The 25,373-nt window shown below is 44.6% G+C and overlaps 1 protein-coding gene across 15 annotated transcripts in view; it reads right to left on the reverse strand.

The window, feature by feature from the left end:
- CC2D2A (coiled-coil and C2 domain containing 2A) overlaps positions 1-25,373 on the reverse strand; it is a 300,925-nt gene that overhangs the window by 257,255 nt on the left and 18,297 nt on the right. For 14 of the 15 annotated variants that reach the window (XM_058192299.1, XM_058192308.1, XM_058192307.1 and 11 more), the window contains exon 2: positions 21,346-21,416. The exons of the other annotated variant lie outside the window; for it this stretch is intronic. In XM_058192299.1, coding sequence (XP_058048282.1) covers positions 21,346-21,370 — 25 coding nt within the window. In that variant the 5' untranslated portion in view covers positions 21,371-21,416. The remainder of the gene's footprint in view (positions 1-21,345; positions 21,417-25,373) is intronic. 15 annotated transcript variants of the gene reach the window in all.

Here is a 25,373-nt window from a genome sequence, read left to right on the forward strand (position 1 = left end):
CAGAATTTACTGTAAGTGCTTAGAGAACCGTTTCCTCCTCACTGGTAGGCCAGTGAGGAGGAAAAGGAAACCCAGATGATTGAGGAATCCAGCAAACTATGTGTTATGTCCTCGGGAATACGACCCGAGGAGAGAATGCCTGTTGCTAGCCGTCGCTGATTGGTTAAAGCACGGCTAGTGTAAAGAGCGGAAAAGGGGGTTGTTTGATTGGTTCCGCAGCTTGATAGCGAGCTATACTTAAGCAGCTGCCGAGCCAAGCGCGGCGTTCCTTTTATTGTCTCCAGTGAGAAGTTGTTAAGAGTCGTTAATAAAGCAGTTTTTAAACCAAGCCTCGGACCCTCGAATTGTTCGCAAATAGAACACTGGCGACGAGGAGTGGAACTCTACGTGAGGCGACGGTTTCCGTATTAGCGGTAGGAGCAAAATTTCCTAAATATCAACCGCCATTTTAACCTTCTCCCCTTTTGAGCCTGCTAATGAAGTTTGGGAAGCATATTTAGAACGTTTCGAATGCTTCCTGCAGGCGAACAATTTATCTGATATCTCGAGCGCTAGGAAGCGTGGTTACTTCCTTAGTTTTTGTGGCCGTCACGTTTTTGCGATGGCTCGGGCTCTCACCGCCCCACAAGCAGTGTCGTCCGTCCCTTGGGACACACTATTGGAGAAACTACAGGCCCACTACTCCCCGAAACCCTCCCGCGTGGCCAGACGACATCTTTTTAGACAGCGGTTCCAGGGTGAGGGCGAGTCTATCAATGATTTTATGGCGTCCCTTCGCGATGCTGCGCTACAGTGCGAGTTCACCGATTTGGAAGACATGTTGTTAGACCAACTAGTTACAGGGGTCAAGGACCTGCGGTTGCAGCGCCGCCTACTGGCCCGCTCTGAAGTGACACTCCAGGTGGCTATCGAAGAGGCGCGAGCTTCTGAAATGTCGGAACGGTCGTCAGCAGAGATCCAGCGGTTCCATGTCAGAGCCGCTGCAGCTGCTGCTGCCGTCAAGCCGCTATCAGTCCACCATGAAGACGCAGATGGCGACGCGCCGTTCCCTGCTGATGAAGCTGTGCGCCGCCTCAATGCAGCACGAAGAAATGAGTGCAATCGCGAGGGGAGGGGAAAACCAGAGATGTGCCTCGGGTGCGGGGGAAACCACAACCGCTCGAGCTGCAGATTTAAAACCGCGATTTGTCGCCGGTGTGGCCGAATGGGTCACCTATCGAGAGTCTGCCGGGCCCTACTTCCAGCCCCAACTACATATTCGACCCCGCTCAAACCGAGGCGCGATGCAAGACGAATGCCGAGTCGCCGTGACGAACGCCAGCCCGCCTCCAAGGGCTATGATATTGCAACGATTGACGTCAACCACGCCTCTTCCGGTATTCCCGTCCAAAAGATCTTCCTTAGAGTTCTTCTAGAAGATGTACCAATTTCAATGGAGATTGACACCGGCTCCTCTAGATCACTCATCGCGTGGCCGACGCTGCAGAAGTTGATGCCCCACATCTCTAAACGCTGCCTTCAGCCCTGTCAGATCTCGTTAAGGGACTATCAGGGCCGACAAATTCCTACTGTGGGATGCGGGGTTTTTCGGGTTGCCTATGGGTCCTTCTTGGGGAAATTACCTCTCATTGTAGTCAGGGATAACCTCCCAAGTCTCTTAGGGCTGGACTGGTTTGCTGCCCTACATCTTGAAGTGTCCGGAGTCCATGCTAATGTCCTAGATACTCCAGACAATTTATTTTCAGAGTTTGGGGATGTATTTGACGGCAGTCTGGGCAAGTACACTGGTCGCCCTATCGCTTTTAATCTGGACCCTCAGATAGCTCCCAGGCACCTTAAGCCCCGACAGGTTCCCCTAGCGCTCCGTCCCAGGGTAGACAAAGAGCTAGATAAACTTATTTCCCAAGGAGTCCTTGAACCTATAGACCATTCTAAGTGGGAAACCCCCATTGTGATTCCATTAAAGCCGGACGGATCCATTAGGATCTGTGCCGACTACAAATGCACCATAAATAGAGCCCTGCAGGATAATCCTTATCCGGTCCCAGTTGTACAACATCTCCTTCACTCATTGGGGCAAGGCAGAATATTTGCTAAATTAGACCTCGCCCAGGTGTATCAGCAACTCCCGGTGGATGAGGCGACCGCCATGGCCCAGGCGATTGTCACCCACCGGGGTGCCTTTAAGTGTAACCGCCTGCAGTTCGGGGTCAGCATAGCCCCGGCTATTCAAGGCTTGATGGGCGATTGCTCCACGGAATTCAAGGGTTGTACCCTATTTCGACGACGTTCTGATCTCCGCCAGGATAGGTCAGAACTCGTCGACGCTTGAGGCCGTCCTTAGCGGTTCTGGGCTGCGAGTCTAAAGCTAAAAAGAGAAGTGCTGTATTGGGGTTCCGGGTAGAATTCTTGGGATTTTCGTGGATTCTTCAGGAATCCACCCTCGCCTCAAAGTAGGCGATTAAGAATGCCCCGACGCCTGCAAATAAGGCGGAGCTTCAAGCTTTTTTGGGGCTTAATTTTTATGCCATCTTTGTGCCCCATAAGGCCACGTTAGCCGAGCCCTTGCATAGGCTGTTGGATTCCAAAGCCCCATGGCGATGGGACCATGCTGCGGCCGCCTCGTTTCAGGCTGTCAAAGATGCCCTTACGTCGGCGGCTGTCCTAGTGCAGTATGATCCCTGCCTGCCACTGTCATTAACGTGTGATGCCTCCCCCTACGGTGTGGGCGCCGTTCTGAGCCACCTTCTTCCTGATGGCTCCGAAGCCCCTATCGCTTTCTATTCACGCACCTTATCCCCTCCCGAACGAAATTATAGCCAACTTGATCGGGAGGCCCTAGCCGCAGTAGCTGGAATCAAAAGATTCCATGACTACCTTTATGGTCGGTTTTTCTATCTTGGAACCGACCATAAACCATTGCTGGGGTTGCTGGCAGGCGACCGCCAAACCCCCCAAATTCTATCCCCACGCATGTCCCGCTGGGTGGAATTCCTTGCCGCCTATTCCTACCAACTGTTGTATAAGCCCGGGAAATCTATAGGGCACGCGGACGCGCTTAGCCGCTGCCCCTTACCTATAACGGAGGCCGACCCAGCCCCGACATCCGCTGTCCTTCTTGTTGAGGACTGGGACGTTCCTGTCTCTGCTGTCGATATCGAGAGTTTGTCTGCTAAGGACCCATTTCTGTCTAAAATCATCGATTGGGTGAAAAGGGGTTGGCGAATCATTAGCTTCTGAATTCCTTCCATACTCCCGCAGCATGAACTATCTGTCCTTAAGGGGTGCCTGTTGTGGGGAATAGGGTAGTAGTACCCCCGACTTGCGTAAGCGCATCTTGAGTTGTTTGCATGACGCCCACCCAGGAATGGTAAGAATGAAAGCCTTAGGGCGTGAATTACGTTTGGTGGCCGGGATGGATCAGGAGATCGAGGCCTGGGTGGCAAATTGCCCCAGTGCCAAGCCTCTAGATCAGCGCCAGCCGCCCCGTCAGGAACTGGGAGAACCCCAGAAACCCTTGGGCGCGAATCCATGTGGATTTCGCTGGACCTTTTTTGGGCCAAACCTTCCTAATTCTAGTCGACGCCTACTCGAAGTGGGTTGACATTGCATTGACACCTTCCCCCACGGCTGGAGCCGTCGTCAGGGTCCTGGAAACCCTGTTTGCCACCCATGGACTTCCCGATGTCATTGTCACTGATAATGGGGCCCAATTTACATCGGCCTATTTTCAGCAGTTTATGGCACGGCTGGGCATCCGCCATGCCCCCACGGCTCCTTTCCACCCAGCAGCTAAAGAAGCATTAAGCCGCCTGGGCCCCTCTAATTGGCACCACAAGATCTGCCAATACTTATTGGTACAACATTCAACCCCATGCCCAGATACCAATCGCAGCCCGGCCGAGATGTTGATGGGTCGACGCTTACGAACCACTCTAGATCGTCTGCATCCGAGTTTCACTCCAGATATACCCAGATGCACAGATTCCAACTATAGGAATTTCAGGGTGGGGGACCTGGTCTCATGAAAACTTGGGCTGACACCGGGTGGCTCCCCGGCACTATCATTCAATTAACCGGACCCTATTCTTAAAGGGTCCAACTGGGAGATGGACGCCAGTGGCGCCGACATATAAATCAGCTGCGCCGAAGAATCGCAGGGCCGGCCGATCCATGCCCTGAGCAAAGCATCGCTGCTCCAACACCCGACCATCTCTTCGGGGGTCCGGTGGCCCAGCCAGACACACCACGTACTTTAACCCCCGAAGCGGTCTCGCCGGCTGCCTTACCTGCGGTTCCCGTTGCTGCAGCGTCGCCAGGGCCTTTTCCCGATCCAGATGTGCACTCTCCACCCTCGGAGCAGGATGGCAGTCCGGCTCCTCCCACTCCAGCGCCACCGACTCAAGAACTAAGACAATCGGGGCGGAGCCGACGGCGCCCGGCATATCTCGCAGATTATGCATGCGCCATCTGGAGGGTGAATGGTGTTATGTCCTCGGGAATACGACCCGAGGAGAGAATGCCTGTTGCTAGCCGTCGCTGATTGGTTAAAGCACGGCTAGTGTAAAGAGCGGAAAAGGGGGTTGTTTGATTGGTTCCACAGCTTGATAGCGAGCTATACTTAAGCAGCTGCCGAGCCAAGCGCGGCGTTCCTTTTATTGTCTCCAGTGAGAAGTTGTTAAGAGTCGTTAATAAAGCAGTTTTTAAGCCAAGCCTCGGACTCTCGAATTGTTCGCAAATAGAACACTATGGTTAGGAAAGCCATGTCTTAGCATGATATATTTTTGTTACTTTAAAATAAAACAACTACAACCAAGCTTTGCATTCAAAAGAATGTATACCTCACTAGCCTTTATATGAAATTTGATACTCACAAAATGCAAAAAAGACAAACATCCTGTGAATATTTTAACAAGACTTAAAATGCAAAATTGATTTCACAATGTTTTCACTTTTCTCCATATATCATGGGAATAAAAGCAATTTAAATAAAATTAAAACACAATTTTCTGTTTTCTACAGATGTTTCCTATTCACAACTTCTAATTAGTGGATTAAAATAATGCCTTGGAGTTAAACGGCCAGTTCTTTCCAAGAGCATGCAAAGATTAAACTACAGGAAATGAGCAACTTTAGTCAAGGGAATTCATAGGGGGAAAGAAACTATCTGATTACAATATTTAGTCATTTTATGGATGTAAATAGTTAGACACAGATAGGCATAACAAAATAAATATGAAGTTAATGTGCTCTTAGGGACGTTAGGCAAGGTCTGAATCTGCTAAGATCTTCTTCCTCCCCAAAAGCTGTTTTGAGAGACACACTTTCACAAATAATTACAACTGAGTTACAAATTTCAATTCAGAGTTTATAGCAGGGGACAAGCAAACGGAAATGCTAGACCAACATTAATGATACAATGACATCATTGGAGGCTCCAGAATTTTTGAAAGATATAGTACAATGGTTCTGAGTTAACATCTACCAGCTGCTTCAGAATTCTGGGATGTTATCTGTCAGGTCCCAGTGATTTATATTCCTCAAGATCAGACTGGTGGTCTCTTTCCATTTTCTTGCTTATTTTAATTTTTATTCCTAATCTTTTACAGTAATCTTTTTGGTAGGTGTGCTATAGTTTCTTTTTGCATGAAGACTGATGCAAAGAATTAAGCAGCTCTACTTTCTTTCTGCAGACTGTTATTTCCTTGCCATCTTCTCTCCTTAGTGGTCCAACAGTTTCCTTGACTTTTTTCCTGCTATTTATATGTTGAAACTTTTTTTTTATTACCTTTAACTTTTGTTACAAATCTTTGTTCATTTTGAGCCTTTGCTTTCCTGACTTCATCTTTACAGAAGATGAACAGATTCTGGGTATCTGTTAATATTTTCCCTTTGTTATGTGTCCCTCTTTCCATTTTTTGTACTTGTTCTTTTTGTCTTTCAGTTTATCAGAGAGATCTTTGTGCAACCATGCTGGTTTCTTTTTGCATTTTTTGTTTTTCTTTTTCAGTGATATTGAATTGGACCGGGCTTTTATGATAACATTTCTCAGAGTTTTCCACACTTCTTGAGTTCCCTTTTAGGATTTTCATCTATGGAATCTTTCTTAGGCTCTCTCTGAGTTTGTTAAAATCAGCTCTTTTAAAGTTTAAGACACTGGTTGGATTATGTTCTATTGTAATTGCATTATACTGAATTCCAATATGACGTGGTCACTCTTATCCAAAATTCTAGCAACTTCCATTCCCTCTATCTCTTCTTCTCTGTTAGTAAGAATTAGGTCCAGTATAACTTCTCCTTTAGTTCCCTCCTCTACCTTTTGGATGACAAAGTTGTCAGCTAGGTTGGTTAGGAATCTGTTTGATATCCCCTTTGCTGCAGAGTTTGCCTCTCAGTTGATACCATACTATGTTTTCCCAAAAATAAGACCTATCCTGAAAATAAGCCCTAGCATTTTACACTGTGCCTAATATAAGCCCTGCTCCAAAATAAGCCCTAGTTAAGACTCCATCCCCACCATTCCATCTGGTTGCTAGATGCCACAATGGGGCAGGATGTCATGTGGTGTGCTGGTGCCACTGACAGGAGGCAAGGTGAGTGGAGCTGGAGCTGAGTGAGTGGAGCTGGTGGGTGGAGCTGTCCCATGTGCCCCAGATCTGTGCACATCAGGGCCCCCACAGCCAGGCCACTCCCTGCTCAGTGATCTATCTCTGCCTCTTCCCTTTCACTCCCCTTCTGAGCCATGCTGCTATGCTATGGAGGATGGGTGGGGAGGCTAGGTCCCCTTACCTGATCTCCCTCCACCATTTTGGAGCTGGGGGAAGTGACAGCGAAAGGCCTCTGCTGTCGCTGTGTATCAGCTGTGTCCACTACTAGAGTGGCTTTCTTCAATCCCCGGTCCCCGCCCTGCAGATTATCTGCCCGGCAGCAACAGTCGCTGTCTCCTCCTCCTCCTGCCATGCTGCCTCGCACTGCCTGCTCCTCATTCATTGTCTGCATTGTATGGTTTTAATGGTGGAAGATCTTTAAGCCGGTGGTAGGAAACTGTGGAGAGCGGGGCAGGGGGAAATCTTTCTTCACATACACATATAACTCTCATCAGCCCCACCCCATTATTTACCTTGCAGCTGGAGTCTGTTGTGGCCAACCATCAGCAAATGGAGCTGGCAGCAGAATCAGACAGTGAGGAGGTTGGGGAGGAACATGGGCCAGTCCTGGTGGCTTGGGAAAGCTCAGAGGAGGGCTCTGTGTCAGGGGCAGAGAGGTAGACAGACAGCAGGGAGGTAAAGGAACAGCTGGAGCCTATTTATTTATTTATTTATTTATTTATTTATTTATTTTATTTGATTTTTATACCGCCCTTCTCCCGAAGGACTCAGGGCGGTGTACAGGCATAATAAAACCGACAATACAATATACAAATTTAAAATACAATTTAAAAAACTTATTTAAATTAGCCCAATGATTAAAATTTACCATACTAAAAACCCCGTTTAAAATTACTAAATTTAAGATTAAAATCCCAATTTAAGCCAGCCCCTGAGATAAAAGGTGAGTCTTGAGTTCATGACGAAATGTCGAAGGTCAGGTATTTGGCGTAAACCGGGGAAGCTCGTTCCAGAGTGTGGGAGCCCCACAGAGAAGGCCCTTCCCTGGGGCCGCCAGCCGACATTGTTTGGCGGACGGCACCTGAGAAGTCCCTCTCTGTGGGAGCGTCTGGGTCGGTGGGAGGCGTATGGTAACAGCAGGCGGTCCCGTAAGTACCCAGGTCCTAAGCCATGGGCGCTTTAAAGGTCGTAACCAACACCTTAAAGTGCACCGGAAGGCCACAGGCAGCCAGTGCAGTCTGCGCAGGAGCGGTGTTACATGGGAGCTACGTGTAGCTCCCTCTATCACCAGCGCAGCTGCATTCTGGACTAACTGAAGCCTCCGGCGCACTTCAGGGGAGCCCCATGTAGAGAGCATTACAGTAATCAGCGAGAGGTAGCAGCGCATGAGTGACTGTGCATAAGGCATCCCGATCAAGGAAGGCGCAACTGCGGACCAGGCGAACCTGGTGGAAGGCCCTCCTGGAGCGGCCGTCAAATGATCTTCAAGCGACAGCCGATCATCCAGAAGGACACCCAAGTTGCGCACCCTATCCTTTGGGGCCAGTAACTGCCCTCAACAGCCAGCCGTGGCTGCAGCTGACTGAATCGGGGTGCCGGCATCCACAGCCACTCCGTCTTGGAGGGATTAAGCTTGAGCCTGTTTCTCCCCATCCAGACCCGTACAGCCTCCAAGCACCGGGACAGCACTTCTACAGCTTCATTGGGGTGGTCCGGGGTGGAAAAGTACAGCTGGGTGTCGTCAGCGTACTGCTGGTATCTCACCCCGAAACCACTGATGATCTCACCCAACGGCTTCATGTAGATGTTGAACAGCAGGGGCGAGAGAATCGACCCCTGTGGGACCCACAAGTGAGGCCCCTCGCGGTGACCTCTGCCCCCTGTCAACACCGTCTGCGACGGTCGGAGAGATAGGAGGAGAACCACCGATATCTGGTGCCTCCACTCCCAATCCCCAACCGGCGCAGCAGGATACCATGATCGATGGTATCGAGCGCTGAGAGGTCTAATAGGACCAGGGCAGAGGAATATCCCTGTCCCTGGCCCTCCAGAGATCATCCACCAATGCGACCAAAGCTGTCTCCGTGCTGTATCCGGGTCGGAAGCGGACTGGAGCAGGTCTAGATAGACATCTTCATCCAGGTGTTGGGGCAGCTGTCGCCACGGCACTCTCTACAACCGCAACAAAGCGAAGGTTGGAACTGGGCGATAATTACCCAAAATAGCTGGGTCCAAAGAGGGCTTCTTAAGGAGGGGTCTCACCACCGCCTCTTTCAAGGCGGCAGGGAAAACCCCATCCAACAAAGAAGCGTTGATAATCCTCTGGAGCCAGCCTCGTGTCACCGCCTGAGTGGCCAGTACCAGCCAGGAAGGGCACGGGTCCAGTAAACATGTCGTGCCGTGAAGCCTCCCCAACAACCTGTCCACGTCCTCGGGAGCCACAGGGTCAAACTCATCCCAAATGTGCTCAACAAGGCGTGCCTCCTCTCCCTCGCTTGGATCATCCCAAATTCGGTCCAGACCGTCCCTCAGCTGAGCGATTTTATCGTATAGATAACCACTAAACTCCTCGGCTCGTCCCTGCAGAGGGTCATCCCGCACCTCCTGATGTAGGAGGCGGGTCACCCAGCTGGGCGGCGGGCGGTTATCTGCCGGCGCAATGAGGGTGGGCGTGGGCGCCTCGCTTCCCTCATTGCCACTAGGTAGGTCCTAGTATAGGTCCTAACTAGTGTCCGATCAACCGGGCGACTGGACCTCCAGGTGCTCTCTAGGCGTCTTCTCCGGCGTTTCATCTCCCTCAGCCCCTCGGAGAACCAAGGGCGGACGAGATCTCGCCGGGTCAGAGGCTGCAAAGGCGCGACACGATCCAGGGCCCCGCGGCCTGCTCCCAGGCCACGACCAGTTCCTCAGTCGTGCCGTGGGCCAGATCCTCAGGGAATGGCCCAAGCTCCGTCTGGAACCTCTCAGGGTCCATCAGGCGCCTGGGACGGAACCACCGTATAGGTTCCGTCTCCCTGCGGTGGTGAATAGCGGTTCGGAAGTCTAGGCGAAGGGGAAAATGATCCGACCATGACATTGGTTCTGTTACTAAATCATCTAACACCAGATCATTTAACCACTGTCCAGAGATATAAATCAGATCTAGCATGCCTCCCCCTGTGTGCGTAGGGCCATCATTTACTCGAATCAGGTCCAGGGCCGTCATGGAAGCCTGGAACTCCCGAGCTGCCGTCGATGACAGGCCAACTGATGGCAAGTTGAAATCCCCCATAACTATAAGTTTGGGGGTCTCAACCGCCACAGCAGCCAGTACCTCCAACAGCTCGGGCAGGGCTGTGGTCACGCAGCAAGGAGCCAGGTACCCGATCACCAAGCCCAACTGATTCCTATAGCCCCAGCGCACACAGAGGGATTCGCAGCCGGCAATCTGAGGAACAGTGGTCTCCCTCGGCTCTAGATCTTCCTTAATAACAACCGCCACCCCCCCACCCCTACCTTGGACTCTCGGCTGATGAAATGCTCGGAAGCCTGGAGGGCACATCTCAACAAGGGGGACCCCCCCCTCAGGGCCCAACCAGGTCTCCGTAATGCCCATAAGGTCCATGGACCCCCTGAATAAGGTCACAAATCAGGGAGCCTTATTAACCACGGACCGGGCATTACATAACATCAGCGAAGGTCCAAGCTCTGAGGATCATGGCCACCCGAGGAACGGTAGGGACTGAGGGCGGAGCACGTGATCGCTCTCAGACATCGAGCACGTGCCCCCATAACTCGATCGGCCCCTCCCCGCCATATCTGCCTCTCCCACTTACCGTACAGATCGAACAACCCTCGAAACCTGGAGCGTCCTCCCCTGCCTTCAGACAAGATGGCGTAATGTCGCGAACTAGCACAGGGCTGGATCCCTCCCGACGGGTCCTCCCCCACCGTCAAATCCTCCCCTTAAAAACCCTTATTTAAAAAACTATTTAAAAAACCCCACAAATTCTTCTTAGCCGCATGCCACCTCTCTGGGTCCCAAGACCCTTCGTTAAGGTAAGCCCTCGATAGCTTGGAGGGCCATTCCTGCTGAGAACCTCGCAGTCGTAGTAGTTCGGCAAATGAATATCTCATGGAGAGATAGTCCCAAAAGTCGTGGCAAAATGTCCGTCCTTAGCCATCGAGATGTACGCCGTCCGTGCCTCCACCCCTAAGTCGGCAGATTATCCTCTGGACCCAATATGGCCCCACATGCCGCTCTGCTGCTGTAAAAATTGTCCAAGCCAACCACCTCTCCGTCGCTGATGGAAAAAAATAGCTTAAAGAGAGGTGAACCGCTGATGACAGTTGCGGTATGTTGGCAGGCCATAACAAAGTCAGAGTAGGGGAGAAAGCGATGTTCCAGTCCATGACCATGAAGGGGGGGGGAGGGGAGGGGAGGGGGGGCGATGTTCATGTCCATCCAAGTCCCGTCCCAGCATCAAAAATTTAATAGCAACCCGAACACCCGGTGTCCAGCATACCACCATTTACATCCTCCGTCGGTGTTCGGGCGCCTCAGCCATTGGTAGTGTCCGTTGTTGATGTCCAACTTGGTATCTGTGGCCACAGCGGCCCGGAAGCTGCTGATTCATGCCGGGCGTCTCCGCAGACCCCCCCAACATGGCCGCCGCCGTTCGCTGCCTAAGGGCAAACTCCGGTCCCGTGCTCGGCAGCCGAGGGTTCAATGAGGCCTGAAGACCTCGCTCTCGGTGGCCGAGAAGATGACAAGACCGGGGCCCGAAGACAAGCAGCTGGGCGAGCGGCTGAACGGCATCGTAGCCGAGGACTTCCAGCCGCTGTTCAACCCCCCCCAACATGGCCGCCGCCGTTCGCTGCCTAAGGGCAAACTCGGTTCCGTACTCGGCAGCCGAGAGTTCAAAGAGGCCCGAGGACCTCGCTCCCGGTGGCCGAGAAGATGACACGACCGGAGCCTGAAGACAGACAGCTGGGCGAGCGGCTGAACGGCATCGTGGCCAAGGAACTCCAGCCACCGACTCACAAGATATTCAGGAAGCCGCCATAACGCGCATGCGCAGAAGAAACTACGCCATAACGCGCATGCACAGAGCTGCCAGAAGACAAGAACAGCTCAGAAAGCAGGGGCGACTTACAATAGACTGTACAAGGAGAGGTCGCAATACTTAGTACAGTGGAAGGGATACCCGCTCTCCGAAGCTACATGGGTAAAGAGCTGGAATATAAAAGCAGACAGATTGGTCAAGCAGTTCCATGACAAATATCTCAAAAGCCAAAGAGACCTCCATGGGGAGGGAGAGTTGGTTGATTGAATATTAATTGACCTCCATTTGGTTTTCTTTGCTTTTTCAGGAGCTTCTCACAAATTAAGGGGGAAGGCTGAGGCCATATTTACAGCTTCAGGGTTGCCACTGGATGAGAGGGGGGGAGGAAAATAGATAGCTGGGGGTCTGTAGCCAAAACGGAAAATTTTCCTGCGAGGAGGAGGGGCTGACGTTGCGATGAAACGTCTAGTTGAATCTGGAGCTCCGGATTCACTGGCGAAGTTTTCCTGCCTGGGACAGTCCCCTTGGACCTCACTGTCCCGAAGAGACAGTGATAGTGTAGGGCACTTCCTGTGGATCTCAGGGATACCGCAAAGTCTCTGATCGATCCAGGAGAAGCCCTTTTTCCCAGCAGGAAATTCCAGCTGCAAACGGCTGACAAAGTGATAGCTTTAAGGGCCGTGATAGCTCAGGCTGTTAAGAAGCCTGTTATTAGAACACAGAGCCTGCAATTACTGCAGGTTCAAGCCCGGCCCAAGGTTGACTCAGCCTTCCATCCTTTATAAGGTAGGTAAAATGAGGACCCAGATTGTTGGGGGGGCAATAAGTTGACTTTGTAAAAAATATACAAATAGAATGAGACTATTGTCTTATACACTGTAAGCCGCCCTGAGTCTTCGGAGAAGGGCGGGATATAAATGTAAAAAAAAAAAAAAAGTTGGGACAGTTCCAGAACAGAAGAATTGAAAACTGTGCCAGTGGGGTGAGAGACTTTTTTTTTCAAAACTATAAATTATTCCGTTTTCAGAAGAGATCAACTTGGGGGGAGGAAACAAGAGTTGAGCGGCAGATTAATTCTTTTTTGTAAAGAAATTTTGTTCCTTCTATTTTTTTTATTTATTTAAAAGAGAAAGCTTCCCGTTTCTTTTTGGAATGCCTCTTCAATAGATTGAATAGATTAACCTGCTTTGAAAAGATTTTTAGCCTTTGGTTCTCTTTTAAAAAAGAGAATTTTCTGTGCCTTCTTTGAGGGATTTTTTTGGGGGGGGGGAAGTCTCTGGTTATTTTTTACTTTTATCAATTGGTATTATTTGGCAATATAAAAATCTTTTGTTTAAGCTGGGAAGCAAGGGAAGGCTTAACAACACTGCCACCTAGTGGACTTTGACATTTTCATATTTATTTTTATTTTCTCTTACTGCTTAATGGTGAAATCTCCCTGATGTAAGAAAGTTACTATAAGCCTGAGGCTCTATGTTTATACATTGTTGCTTTTGAGATAAAGGGTAAGAGCATCAAAGAGACTTTGTATCTTGTACTCTTGTTTATTCAGGTGCTCTAACGGATACTATCAATTGAAAGAGCCTGGAAGGGAAAGGGAGAATCCTTTTCTTTTTTCTTGTTATGAAAAACTTTGCTGCGACTCTGGAAAGAGAGCAGCAAATAATTATTTTTATTTTTTTATTTTCTTAAGAAGAGAAAAAGAAAATTTATATCTTGGTTTTCGGGTTGTTGTTGTTGTTTTGTCTCTCCTTGCTTCCTATTTGGGGACTATTTTTTTTTTACTGTTTTTTCTTAGTTATTTCTTTTTTTCACCTTTTTATCTTTACCTCTGCTTATTTTTTGATACCTTTGCTCATTTTTAATTTTTTCCTTTTGCACTGGATGTCTTTTTTTTTCTGGAACAATTGGATTAAGACACACAAGAGACTGAAGAAACTTTTTTGTTTACCACATTTAAGTGTTATTTCTTTCTCCTCCATATATCACAATGAGTAGAAAAGGAACACCATACGGATCTGCTACGTCAACGCCTTCTTCCTCACCAGTAGGAACTCAAAGGTCAATACAAGCGGTGCTTCCACAAGAAAAAGATCGAGACAAAGATAAAAACCAAGAGATTTCTTTACAGATTATTTGGCAAGGGATTCAGAAGCTGCAGAAAGAGGCAGAACAAAACAAGAAAAGAACAGAGAAAATGGATGAAAAAGTGAAAGACATACAACAAATGATGAGAAAATATGAGAAGAGACTTCAAAAGGTTGAGAAAACAGAAGAGCAAAGAGATAAGAAAATCAGAAATATCGATAGTAGATTGGAGGAGGTTGAAAAAGACAAAAGCGCATTAGTGGGCTGGGAGATGGATGGAGCAGAAATTTTTCTTAGGTTCCAGAATATTGAGGAAGAGAAGGGAGAAAATTTGGCAGATAAAATGGTGGGTATTTTGGCTGAGGCCTTAGAAATTAGTAAAGAGAAGATGATTGATGGCACTGACGAGATTTTTAGGGTCCACACAAGATACGCAACAAGAAATAATCTCCCAAGAGAAATACACGTAAGATTTACTAAGAAATCAATTAAAAACACAAATACTGCAAATTGCGAGAGACAAAACATTGAAGTATAAAGACAAAGAAATTACAGTATTGAAGCAAGTTCCAAGCAGAGTGAGAGAGATAAGAAGAGAATACCATTTTTTGACCAAAATCTTATTACAGAAAGGCATCAACTATAAATGGCTGGTTCCAGAGGGCCTGATGTTTACTTGGCAACAGCAAAAATATAGAATAAACTTATTAGACAAAGCCAAAGATTTCTATGCAGAATACTTCAAAGAGTAGGATATCGACACAAGTGGAAAAATTACATTCATTGAACTGCAGGCGTCTAAGTTATTGGCAATGATTGGAAAAGAAAAAGCTGCTGTGGGGAGGGGGGAGGAAGAAGTTAAGCCACAACGTGAACCAAGATTGACAAGAGCGAAAAATCCTAATTATAAAGTACGAGAATGGAAGAGAGAAAATGGATAACAATAAATGTTAATGGACTAAATTAAGCTATTAAGAGAAGGAAAATATTTCACAAATTAGAGAAATTGAAATGGGATATAATTTGTTTGCAGGAAGTTCATATTAAAAAACAACACGAACAATTATTAACTAGACCAAAATTGGGGAGAGTATTTCCTTCACTGCCACAATGCAAGAAAAGAGGTATAGCTTTATATATTAGATATAATTAACGCAAGGCAAATACACACGGATGAGAATGGCAGGATCTTGATGTTGGAAATAACAGAGAATATGATAATACTTTAAGTAGCGTTATATGCTCCTAATGACAACCAAGAAGAGTTCTACAGGAAAATGCATTTAAAAATAGTTGAATTGGACTATGAGAATATTTGTATATTGGGCAATTTTAATGGTGTACTTAATGCTAAACTGGATTATAGAACGCAAAAAACAACTATGCAAAGCAGAAAGACTCTTCCGAAATCTTTTTTTTTTTAATGATAGAGGAAATGAACCTAAAAGATGCATGGAGAGAAAGAAATCAGAACAATAGACAATATACTTTTATTCAAATAGACACTTATCCTGGTCTAGATTCGATATGATATGGATGATGGAATTGATCTCCAATATAGAAAAAATTGATACAGAAGCCAATACTTGGGCTGACCATAACCCCATAAAAATGACATGGAAAGGACAAAGGAGAAGGCCAAGATGGACTTTAAATACAATGATCCTAAAAGATAAAAGAATTTGTTCAAAAAATGGAGAAGGAGCTGGCTTTTTTCTTCAAGGAAAATAAAAAAGAGGATACATCAGTTCAAAATCGATGGGATGCAATGAAGGCCTATGCAAGAGGCTGGATGATAGATTATGCATGGAAAATAAATTTTAAGAAAAAGCAAGCCCTTAAAACATTAGAAAACAATCATAAAAAACTAGAATAACTAGAATAAAAAAAGATATTAAATTGGAAATAGAACTAACTAAACACAAAATGGCACTGATTGAAAAAGAAGAGCTAGCACAAAAAATAAGAGGAGCGAAGCAGAATTATTTTGAAAATGCTAATAAACCAGGTAGATGGCTAGCCTATAAACTGAAAAAAGAGAAAGAATCTCAGAAAATAATACAACTAGTGGATAATCAAAACCAGGTTAAATATGGGAATGAGGAAAAGAAAAAAAATGTGCAAGATTTTTATAGAGACTTATATAAACAGGAGAATTTGGAGAAGTTGCAGGTTTGAAAATAAAAATTAAAATTATTGCAAAATGTGAGAATAAGAGGGGTTTTGGGTTACCCAACTGGGAACTATATTACCAAGCCGCAAACTTAATGTGGATCAAGGAATGGATAACCTTAAGGAATAATAGAATATTGACTCTGGAAAGCCACGACTTGTTAATGGGATGGCATGCCTTTTTATAGTATGGACAAGCTAAAACACAGGGTATTTTTGAAGACATTTTATAAGAGAAGCTTTATTACTAAACTGGGAGAGAATTAAGAAAAAGCAAGCCCTTAAAACATTAGAAAACAATCATAAAAACTAGAATAACTAGAATAACTAGAATAACTAGAATAACTAGAATAACTAGAATAACTAGAATAACTAGAATAACTAGAATAACTAGAATAACTAGAATAACTAGAATAACTAGAATAACTAGAATAACTAGAATAACTAGAATAACTAGAATAACTAGAATAACTAGAATAACTAGAATAACTAGAATAACTAGAATAACTAGAATAACTAGAATAACTAGAATAACTAGAATAAAAGATATTAAATTGGAAATAGAACTAACTAAACACAAAATGGCACTGATTGAAAAAGAAGAGCTAGCACAAAAAATAAGAGGAGCGAAGCAGAATTATTTTGAAAATGCTAATAAACCAGGTAGATGGCTAGCCTATAAACTGAAAAAAGAGAAAGAATCTCAGAAAATAATACAACTAGTGAGTAATCAAAACCAGGTTAAATATTTGGGGATTTTTCTAACTGCAAGATGTAGTACATTGAAAGAGAAAAATGAAGATTTTATAGAGACTTATATAAACAGGAGATCATACACTCTGACCAGAATGGCTTTCTGCCCAAGAGACACATTAAAAACAATATATTGGACATAATATTTAGAATATTATGAGGCACATCTGGAAAAACAGATGGCGTTGATATTTCTTGATGCACAAAAAGCCTTTGATAACGTTAACTGGTGTTTTATGCTTTTACAACTGGAACAAATGGGTTTTGGAGGAAAATTTATTAAGGCAATAGAAGCTATATATCATAAGCAATCAGCAAAAGTAATTATAAATGGCGAACTGACAGAATCGATTCAAATTAAAAAAGGAACAAGACAGGGTTGCCCGCTCTACCCACTGCTGTTTGTTTTAACATTGGAAGTACTAAATAGAATTATTAGAGAGGAAAGAGAAATAAAAGGCATTAAAAACCAGAAGGACGGATACAAATTACAAGCATCTGATGATGACCTGGTCTTTATCATTGAGGATCCTTTAGAATCTATAAATATATTGATAGATAAAATTGGAGAATTTGGAGAAGTTGCAGGTTTGAAAATAAAAAATTAACAAAAAATATGTTGCAAAAGCAAAGAACTGAACTAGTAGAAAGATCAGAGATGCAGATCACGATTAAAGTTAAATATTTGGGGATTTTTCTAACTGCAAGATGTAGTACATTGAAAGAGAACTACTATAATAAACTCAAACAGCAGATTGGGTTAGACCTGGCAAAATGAGAGAATTTGCAGTTATCATTGATTGGACGAATATCAATGAATAAAATGAAATTTTGCCCAGAAGATTATATCTGTTCCAGACAATCCCAATCAGATTGGAGAAATTTTTTTTTGAGGAATTGAATAAAATGATACTCAAATATATTTGGCAAGGTAAAAAAGCGAGGATAAAATTAAAATTATTGCAAAATGTGAGAATAAGAGGGGGTTTTGGGTTACCCAACTGGGAACTATATTACCAAGCCGCAAACTTAATGTGGATCAAGGAATGGATAACCTTAAGGAATAATAGAATATTGACTCTGGAAAGCCACGACTTGTTAATGGGATGGCATGCCTTTTTATAGTATGGACAAGCTAAAACACAGGGTATTTTTGAAGACATTTTATAAGAGAAGCTTTATTACTAAACTGGGAGAGAATTAAGAAAAGCCATTTAAAAAAATTAGTTTGGGTATCAACTACTGAAGCTTTTTCATATGCAATTACGTTTAGAAAGGAACAAATTGTTAGATATAAAGAATTGTTAAATGAGAAGGGTGAACTTAAAAAAATGCAGGAATTAGAAACTCAAGGCATAAAAATGAACTGGTTTTCCTATTTGCAAATACACTCCAGATATGATAAAGATTCCAAGGTAGAAGGTTTCTATAGTAATTTGACTAGTTTTGATAAAATTTTAACAGGTGCTGATGACAACTTAATTAGGAAATTGTATGGATATCTATTAGAGATTAAACTAGAAGAAGAACAAGTTAAGGAAACAATGATTGATTGGGGGAAGAATTTTGGACATGGGATTGATTTAAAGACATGGCAAAAATTATGGACACATAACTACAAGATGACAATGTCTACAGCTTATAAAGAAAATTTGTATAAGATGTTTTACAGATGCCATTTACCCCTGACAAGAATTGCCAGAATGTTTTAAGGAGAAATCTGAAAAATGTTGGAAATGTTATCAGTCACCTGGATCATACTACCACATGTGGTGGACATGCGTTGAAGTGAAAAGATACTGGACTACATGCATGGCTGGAAAAAATGATTAAAAAATATATAGACTTTAAGCCAGAAGTTTTTCTACCTGGGATCATACCAGAAATGTATAGCAGAGAAATGAGATATTTGATGGTGAATATTATAACAGCAGCTAGGATTATGTTTGCTAAAAATTGGAAAAGCGAGAAAATACCTTTGCAAAATGAAGACATTAGAAAAATAATGGAATGTGCTGAAATGAGTAAATTGACATTTGAAATAAGGGAACAGGAAAAAAAGCAATATTACAAGATATGGGATATATTTTATCAATGTCTAGAAGGAAAGTTATGTTAGTAAAGACTAGAAAAAGAATATTATTAATTGAAACATTAAATTGTATGGTTTAGAATGATAGAATGAATGATGTTATTAAATAAAATGTATACTAGCGGATATGTATATGGAATGTGAGATATAAAGGCTATAGACATTGGTTAATTAAAAGACTAGATACTAGATGAAGATAACATAATGTTAGATAAATTAAGAATATTTCTAAGTTGAAGGTGCACAAGAGATATGTAATCATCCCACCGACACACAGCAATTGGATTGAAATTGTTTCTATGTCTTAAAAGAAAAAAAGGAAAAAAAGCTTTTATTTTAAAAAAAAGTTTTCCTGTGGGAACCAAAGAAATTTCAACAGGTGGCTGGAACGAGGAGGAGTAGATTAACCAAGCAACCAGCCAGCCCCTCTATTGGACAATGTGACGAATAACTTGAGGGAAAGGGGGAACTTTCACTTTTAACTGGATGAAAAACGCTGGAATTTTCAGAGTCGGTTTTCACCAGTTGTGCCAATATGATGTATCCGATAAATAGTTCTTTGAGGAATCTATCTGTCTCTGAATTCTACTTTCTATGGGTGCATTATTTGGAATGGTGACAGTAAAAACTAATTAAATCCTCACATTTCTAGACCTCAAAATGGCAGACTTTACAGATGAAACTCAAAAAATTAGAATATCGTGCAAAAGTTCATTTATTTCAATAACTTAAAAGGTGAAACTAATATATGAGATACTCATTACACTCAAAGCAAGATAGTTCACACCTTGATTTGTCATAATTTTGATGATTATGGCTTACAGCTCATGAAAACCCCAAATTCACAATCTCAGAAAATTAGAATATTGTGAAAAGATTCAATATTCTAGGCTCAAAGTGTCCCACTCTAATCAGCTAATTAAGCCATAACACCTGCAAAGAGTTCCTGAGCCTTTAAATGGTCTCCCAGTCTGGTTCAGGAGGAATCACAATCATGGGAAAGATTGCTGACCTGACAGTTGCGCCGAAAACCATCATTGACACCCTCCATAAGGAGGGAAAGCCTCAAACGGTAATTGCAAAAGAAGTTGGATGTTCCCAAAGTGCTGTATCAAAGCACATTAATAGAAAGTCATGTGGAAGGAAAAAGTGTGAAAGAAAAAGGTGCACAAGCAGCAGGGATGACTGCAGCCTGGAAAGGGTTGTCAGGAAAAGGCCATTCAAAAGTGTTGGGGACTTTCACAAGAAGTGGACTGAGGCTGGAGTCAGTGGATCAAGAGCCACCAAACACAGATGGATCCTGGACATGGGCTTTGAATGTCGTATTCCTCGTCAAGCCGCTCCTGAACAACAAACAACGTCAGAAGTCTTATCTGAGCTAAAGAAAAAAAGAACTGGTCTGTTGCTCAGTGGTCCAAAGTCCTATTTTCTGATGAGAGCAACTTTTGCATCTCATTTGGAAACCAAGGACCCAGAGTCTGGAGGAAGAATGGAGAGGCACATACTGCAAGATGCTTGAAGTCCAGTGTGAAGTTTCCACAGTCTGTGTTGATTTGGAGAGCCATGTCATCTGCTGATGTTGGTCCACTGTGCTTCATTAAGTCCAGGGTCAACGCAGCCGTCTACCAGGAGATTTTGGAGCACTTCATTGCTTCCTTCCGCAGACAAGCTTTATGGGGATGCTGACTTCATTTTCCAGCAGGACTTGGCACCTGCCCACACTGCCAAAAGTACCAAAACCTGGTTCAATGCCCATGGGATTACTGTGCTTGATTGGCCAGAATCTATGGGGCATTGCCAAGAGAAAGATGAGAGACATGAGACTGAACAATGCAGAAGAGCTGAAGGCCACTATTGAAGCATCCTGGTCTTCCATAACAACGCAGCAGTGCCACAGGCTGATAGCATCCATGCCATGTCGCATTGAGGCAGTAATTGATGCAAAAGGGACCCAAACCAAGTACTGAATATGCATGCTTATACTTTTCAGAGGTCCGATATTGTTCTATGCACAATCCTTGTTTTATTGATTTCATGTAATATTCTAATTTTCTGAGATTGTGAATCTGGGGTTTTCATGAGCTGTCAGCCATAATCCTCAAAATTATTTGCATGTAATGAGTCTATCTCATATATTAGCTTCACCCTTTAAGTTACATTACTGAAATAAATGAATTTTTGCACGATATTCTAATTTTTTGAGTTTCACCTGTAGATTCAGCAGACAAAAATCTGTTCACCATTTAGGCATCATGGCATTGCTTTCTTTGCATATAAATTTGGGCAAAGCTGACACTATTCCCCCCACTAATCTGATAATTTACGAGTTGACCCTTGCCTTCATTTCTGAGGTATACTTATTTAACTTTCAGTATATCAAAGGACAAAAAATTAAAAACATATTGTCTATTGAGAAAATGCAAGAAAATGCTCAAGTTTCTTCTATTACCCAATAAGTTCCCTTATTTAAGCCACAAAGTAAAGTTCACAGTATGTACTCAGTTTGCAGTGTTCTATGTTATTGATTTTGACAAATCCATTCTTGGATGTCAACCAATGTGCCAGCCTAGCTGACAGATGCACTTACTGCAGGGTGACAAAGTACTGCTCATTCTGAGGAAGGATCAGTCTTCCACAGTTTTTTCTGCTTTCTAGACCCTGGAAAACAGAATGACAAGAAGGCAATCATTAAGATTTTTTAAAGAGTCCCATTAGGAAGCAAAATTTAACATTTCGGAGAATGTGTGTGAAATGCAGCTTGTTCCTGCAGACATTCCAAACACTTTCTCAGACACATCAATAATACAAAGGACGTATCTGTTTTTCCACACATTCTTTTTCCTGATGCATCTCATGTGAAGTCTTTGCTTGCTTTATTTTTCCCATATATGATTTTCTGCAAGATATGGTCAACAAAGTTAAGATTGTGACTGTGACACTGCAATTAATGATCCATCTCAGTTTTTGGTCTGTTGTATATATGACACCACACACAACAGCTGCACTGCTGCTGTCACCATCTTGACTTTTATGAACAAAGCCTGAGGACATACCAGATCCCACATATATTTGTCACCATCACTGACCAATGCTGATTTATAATAACTGATAATACCTGATTCTGAACTGTATTCAAAATCAAAATTAAAATATCCACAGTAAGACTAAAATCCAGAAAAAAACCATAAAACCATAAACATAAAATGCATCAAACAATCCTGAGTATCTTATTCCACATCATAAATCCTCTCAAAACTATGGATTCTTCCAGCAGGAGAATCTAGAATGTTGGTGTTACTACCAAAACCAAGGCCTCTGAAGCACAGACTTCAAACTGTGAATGCAACCGATGTTGCATGCTTCTGGGCAAGAACCATTTAAATTAGGCTTTTATATGTTTTAAATTTTATGTTCCTATGTTTGTACTTATACCCATGCATAAAATCTTACTAATGATGATTCTGATATGAATAAAGAAAGCACACTGAACAGGAATTGGGATTCATTAGCACCTCTTGGGCTGAATAGACCAATTCTCAATAGAGGAAGCAGTCTTGGGCCTGCCAAGCCACATAGGGCTTCACTGCATCTAGAAATTCATGAAAAGCCTATTGGGTTCCATATGTCAACAACCAAGACCTAATAGCCAGGTGCTGCATTCTGAACTGACGGAGGCTTCTGGAGGGTCTCCAAAGATTCCAATGGAGAGCACATAGCCACAGTCTAGGTCGTGTGTCGGCAACTCGCAGCTCCGGGGCAGCATGCGGCACTTTCGTCCCTATGTTTGGCTCCCTGTCAGCTGAACCCACAACTGGCTGACCCCGTTCCTCACACTCCCCTCCTAGTCACTCCTTGCCTGGCCTAAGAAGGTAAGGGCGATGGTGGAGGATGGAGACTCGCTCCATATTCCACAGCAGGAGCGAAGCACCCCTGTACTTGCCTCCTCTCACGGGCACTTCTTCCGGCCCTTATTGGTGTTGCGCACACCTTGATCACTCGGGGAGACACGCGACTTGCTCTCTGCCCTGAGACACTGGCCCGGCATGGCTGCAGCCGATGGTCTGACCATAATGAGCTCCAGGGGGAAGCGGGGACACAGTCTCCCCATTGTGAAGTGCACTAAATTTAACTGATGCACAAGGCACTGCGAGAGTGCAAATTTATTTTAGCCTGCCTGCTGCTCTTGCAGCATCTTGCGCAGCAGTTAAATTGAGCACACTTCATAATGGGGGAGACAGCATCTCCTTCTACCCATCCCATTACTATGTAGAGCATCAGCTGCAGCCAGACCGGGCCAGTGTCTTGGGGGGGGGAGCAAATCGTGAGGTACACACAGCACCAACAAGGACCAGAAGAAGCGCCCACAAGAGGAGGCAAGTACAGGGGCGCTTCGCTCCCATCTGGAATACAGAGCAAGTCTCCATCTCCCACTGTTGCCCTTTCCTTCTCAGGCCAGGCGAGGAGTGACTTGGAGGGGAAGGGGAGGGGAGGGGCCAGCCAATGGTGGGTTCAGCCACAGGAAGCCACAGCAGGGGGATGAAAGAGCTTCATTTATCTGGGAACCTGAAATGACTCTTGATTTAAATCATATGGTAAAAAGCACCCAAAGAAGCAAAAAAAAAAACACAAAAACCAATCCTCACCTGCTTTTGGAAATGGCTCAAGAGGGAACACAAACACACAAAAGAGAGAGAGAGAAAGAGAGAGGGAGAGAGGGAGAAAGAAAGACAGAAAGAGGGAGAAAGAGAAAGAGAGAGAGAGAGGAGAGGGAGAAAGAGAGGGAGAAAGGATAGATTGGTAGGTAGGTAGGTAGGTAGGTATACAGACAGACAGACAGAGATACCTGTTTCCAACAGAAAAGAAAGAAAGAAAGAAAGAAAGAAAGAAAGAAAGAAAGAAAGAAAGAAAGAAAGATAGATAGATATACAGACAGATAGAGATACCTGTTTCTAACAGAAAACACCGGGAGCTACAAAACCTAAGTAGGCATGGCTGGGGGGGGGGGGTTTCATGTGACTGGATGGGAGTGAGTGACATCGAGTTGGCATGCCCACCCAATTTTTGTGGCTCTCAGTGTTTTCTTTTCTGTGGGAAACCAGTCCAAATGGCTTTTTGAGTGTTTAAGGTTGCAGACCCCTGGTCTAGGTTCATACTGAAGATGGCTTAAAGTCACTACAGTATTGCAAGATGCATTTGCCTTCAGTTGGCTCAAAACTATAACACAACCAAAATTGGGCAAAGGTATGGATCACCATTTGCCCATGAAGGAATAAAGCAGATCTTAAGTCTTCAGCTATTTACATGTTATCATGAGCAGGAGCAGAAGTTCCTGCACCACAAAGAATCTGAAGAGTAAACAATGTATCTCCTTGTGCCATTAGAAATGTATCTTTAATCAAACTATCCAAGTGAAATTGTGATTTAAAGAAAACAGAACTTTAGCTAAAAAAAAGTGTATTATTGAAGGAGTACTATTCCCAATACTTTTCAGAATAAGACAGCTCAACTACAAGCGTCCATGTGGAATCCTATTTTATGTGCTGTGTCATCTAACAGTAAGATGAAAAAGGAAGATGCACATCTGTACGGTGCCCTCTCCTCTTTGCTTCTAAAAAACATCAATCTTTTAAAATATTTCATCTTATAAAACAGAGAGTCTGAGCCTCAAACCCCAACAAAACTCTCCTCTTATGTGGGCAGTGTAAACCTCCAAACTTATATTAATTTTCATTTCAAATTAATTTAATTATTTAATTGAAATATATTTTATTTTTTCCTTGGCCCTGTCTGCTTTTAGGAGTAGAGCAGTGGTGGGTTGCTACCGGTTCACACCGGTCCGGGAGAACCGATAGTAAAAATATGTAGTTGCTTGCAGAATTGGTAGCAATGGCTGGCTGGCCACGCCCCCGAACCAGTTACCCAGTCACTCGCCCCAGCCGCCATGTTTGTTGTCGCCATGTTCTTTACACATGTGCATCCCATTGCCTTGCAAATCCAATGGGATGCGCATGTGCAAAGAACATGGCGGCAACAGCAGCAGGTACTTTTCTGCTGGTACTTTTTGGCAGCCTGTGGAGAAAGCGGCCGGCAAAGAAGCCTTTGGAGGCTTTCCAGCAGCGGCAGCAGGCTGGGGGCCACTGAAAACTCGGGTCAGCTTGCCTTCCTGACTCTGGATCAGCTGCCATGGAAGGTAAGCAGCCGAACAAAGAGGCGGTGGTGGGGGAGGAAGGCAGGCAAGCAGGCGTGGCCATGGGACCAAGGGCACATGGAAGGCAGGCAAGCATGTCAGGGCTGCCCGGCCATAGGGAAGGCAGAATATTTGCTTCCCTGAGGCCCTGCCATGCTTGCCTGCCTTCCACGCGGCCTTTCCAGCGGTCCCCAACATCTTTGCCTTCTGAGGTCGGGGCGGGCGAGCGGATTTCCCAGAGCCGCTGCACATGTGCACTGCATGTGAAGAAAGGTAGACACCACGCCTCTGAGAAAAAGAGGCGCTGGTGATCGACTTTAAGAGCACTGAGAAGCCGAGAGCAAAAGTAGAGTTCCGGAATGCCCCACCACCGATGCTGCCACCGCCAGAAGGAAAACTCCCCAGGAGTTCCGGAACATTCCGCCGCC

Source organism: Ahaetulla prasina, chromosome 8 (assembly GCF_028640845.1).
Source record: "Ahaetulla prasina isolate Xishuangbanna chromosome 8, ASM2864084v1, whole genome shotgun sequence".
Classification (NCBI taxonomy): Eukaryota; Metazoa; Chordata; class Lepidosauria; order Squamata; family Colubridae; genus Ahaetulla; species Ahaetulla prasina.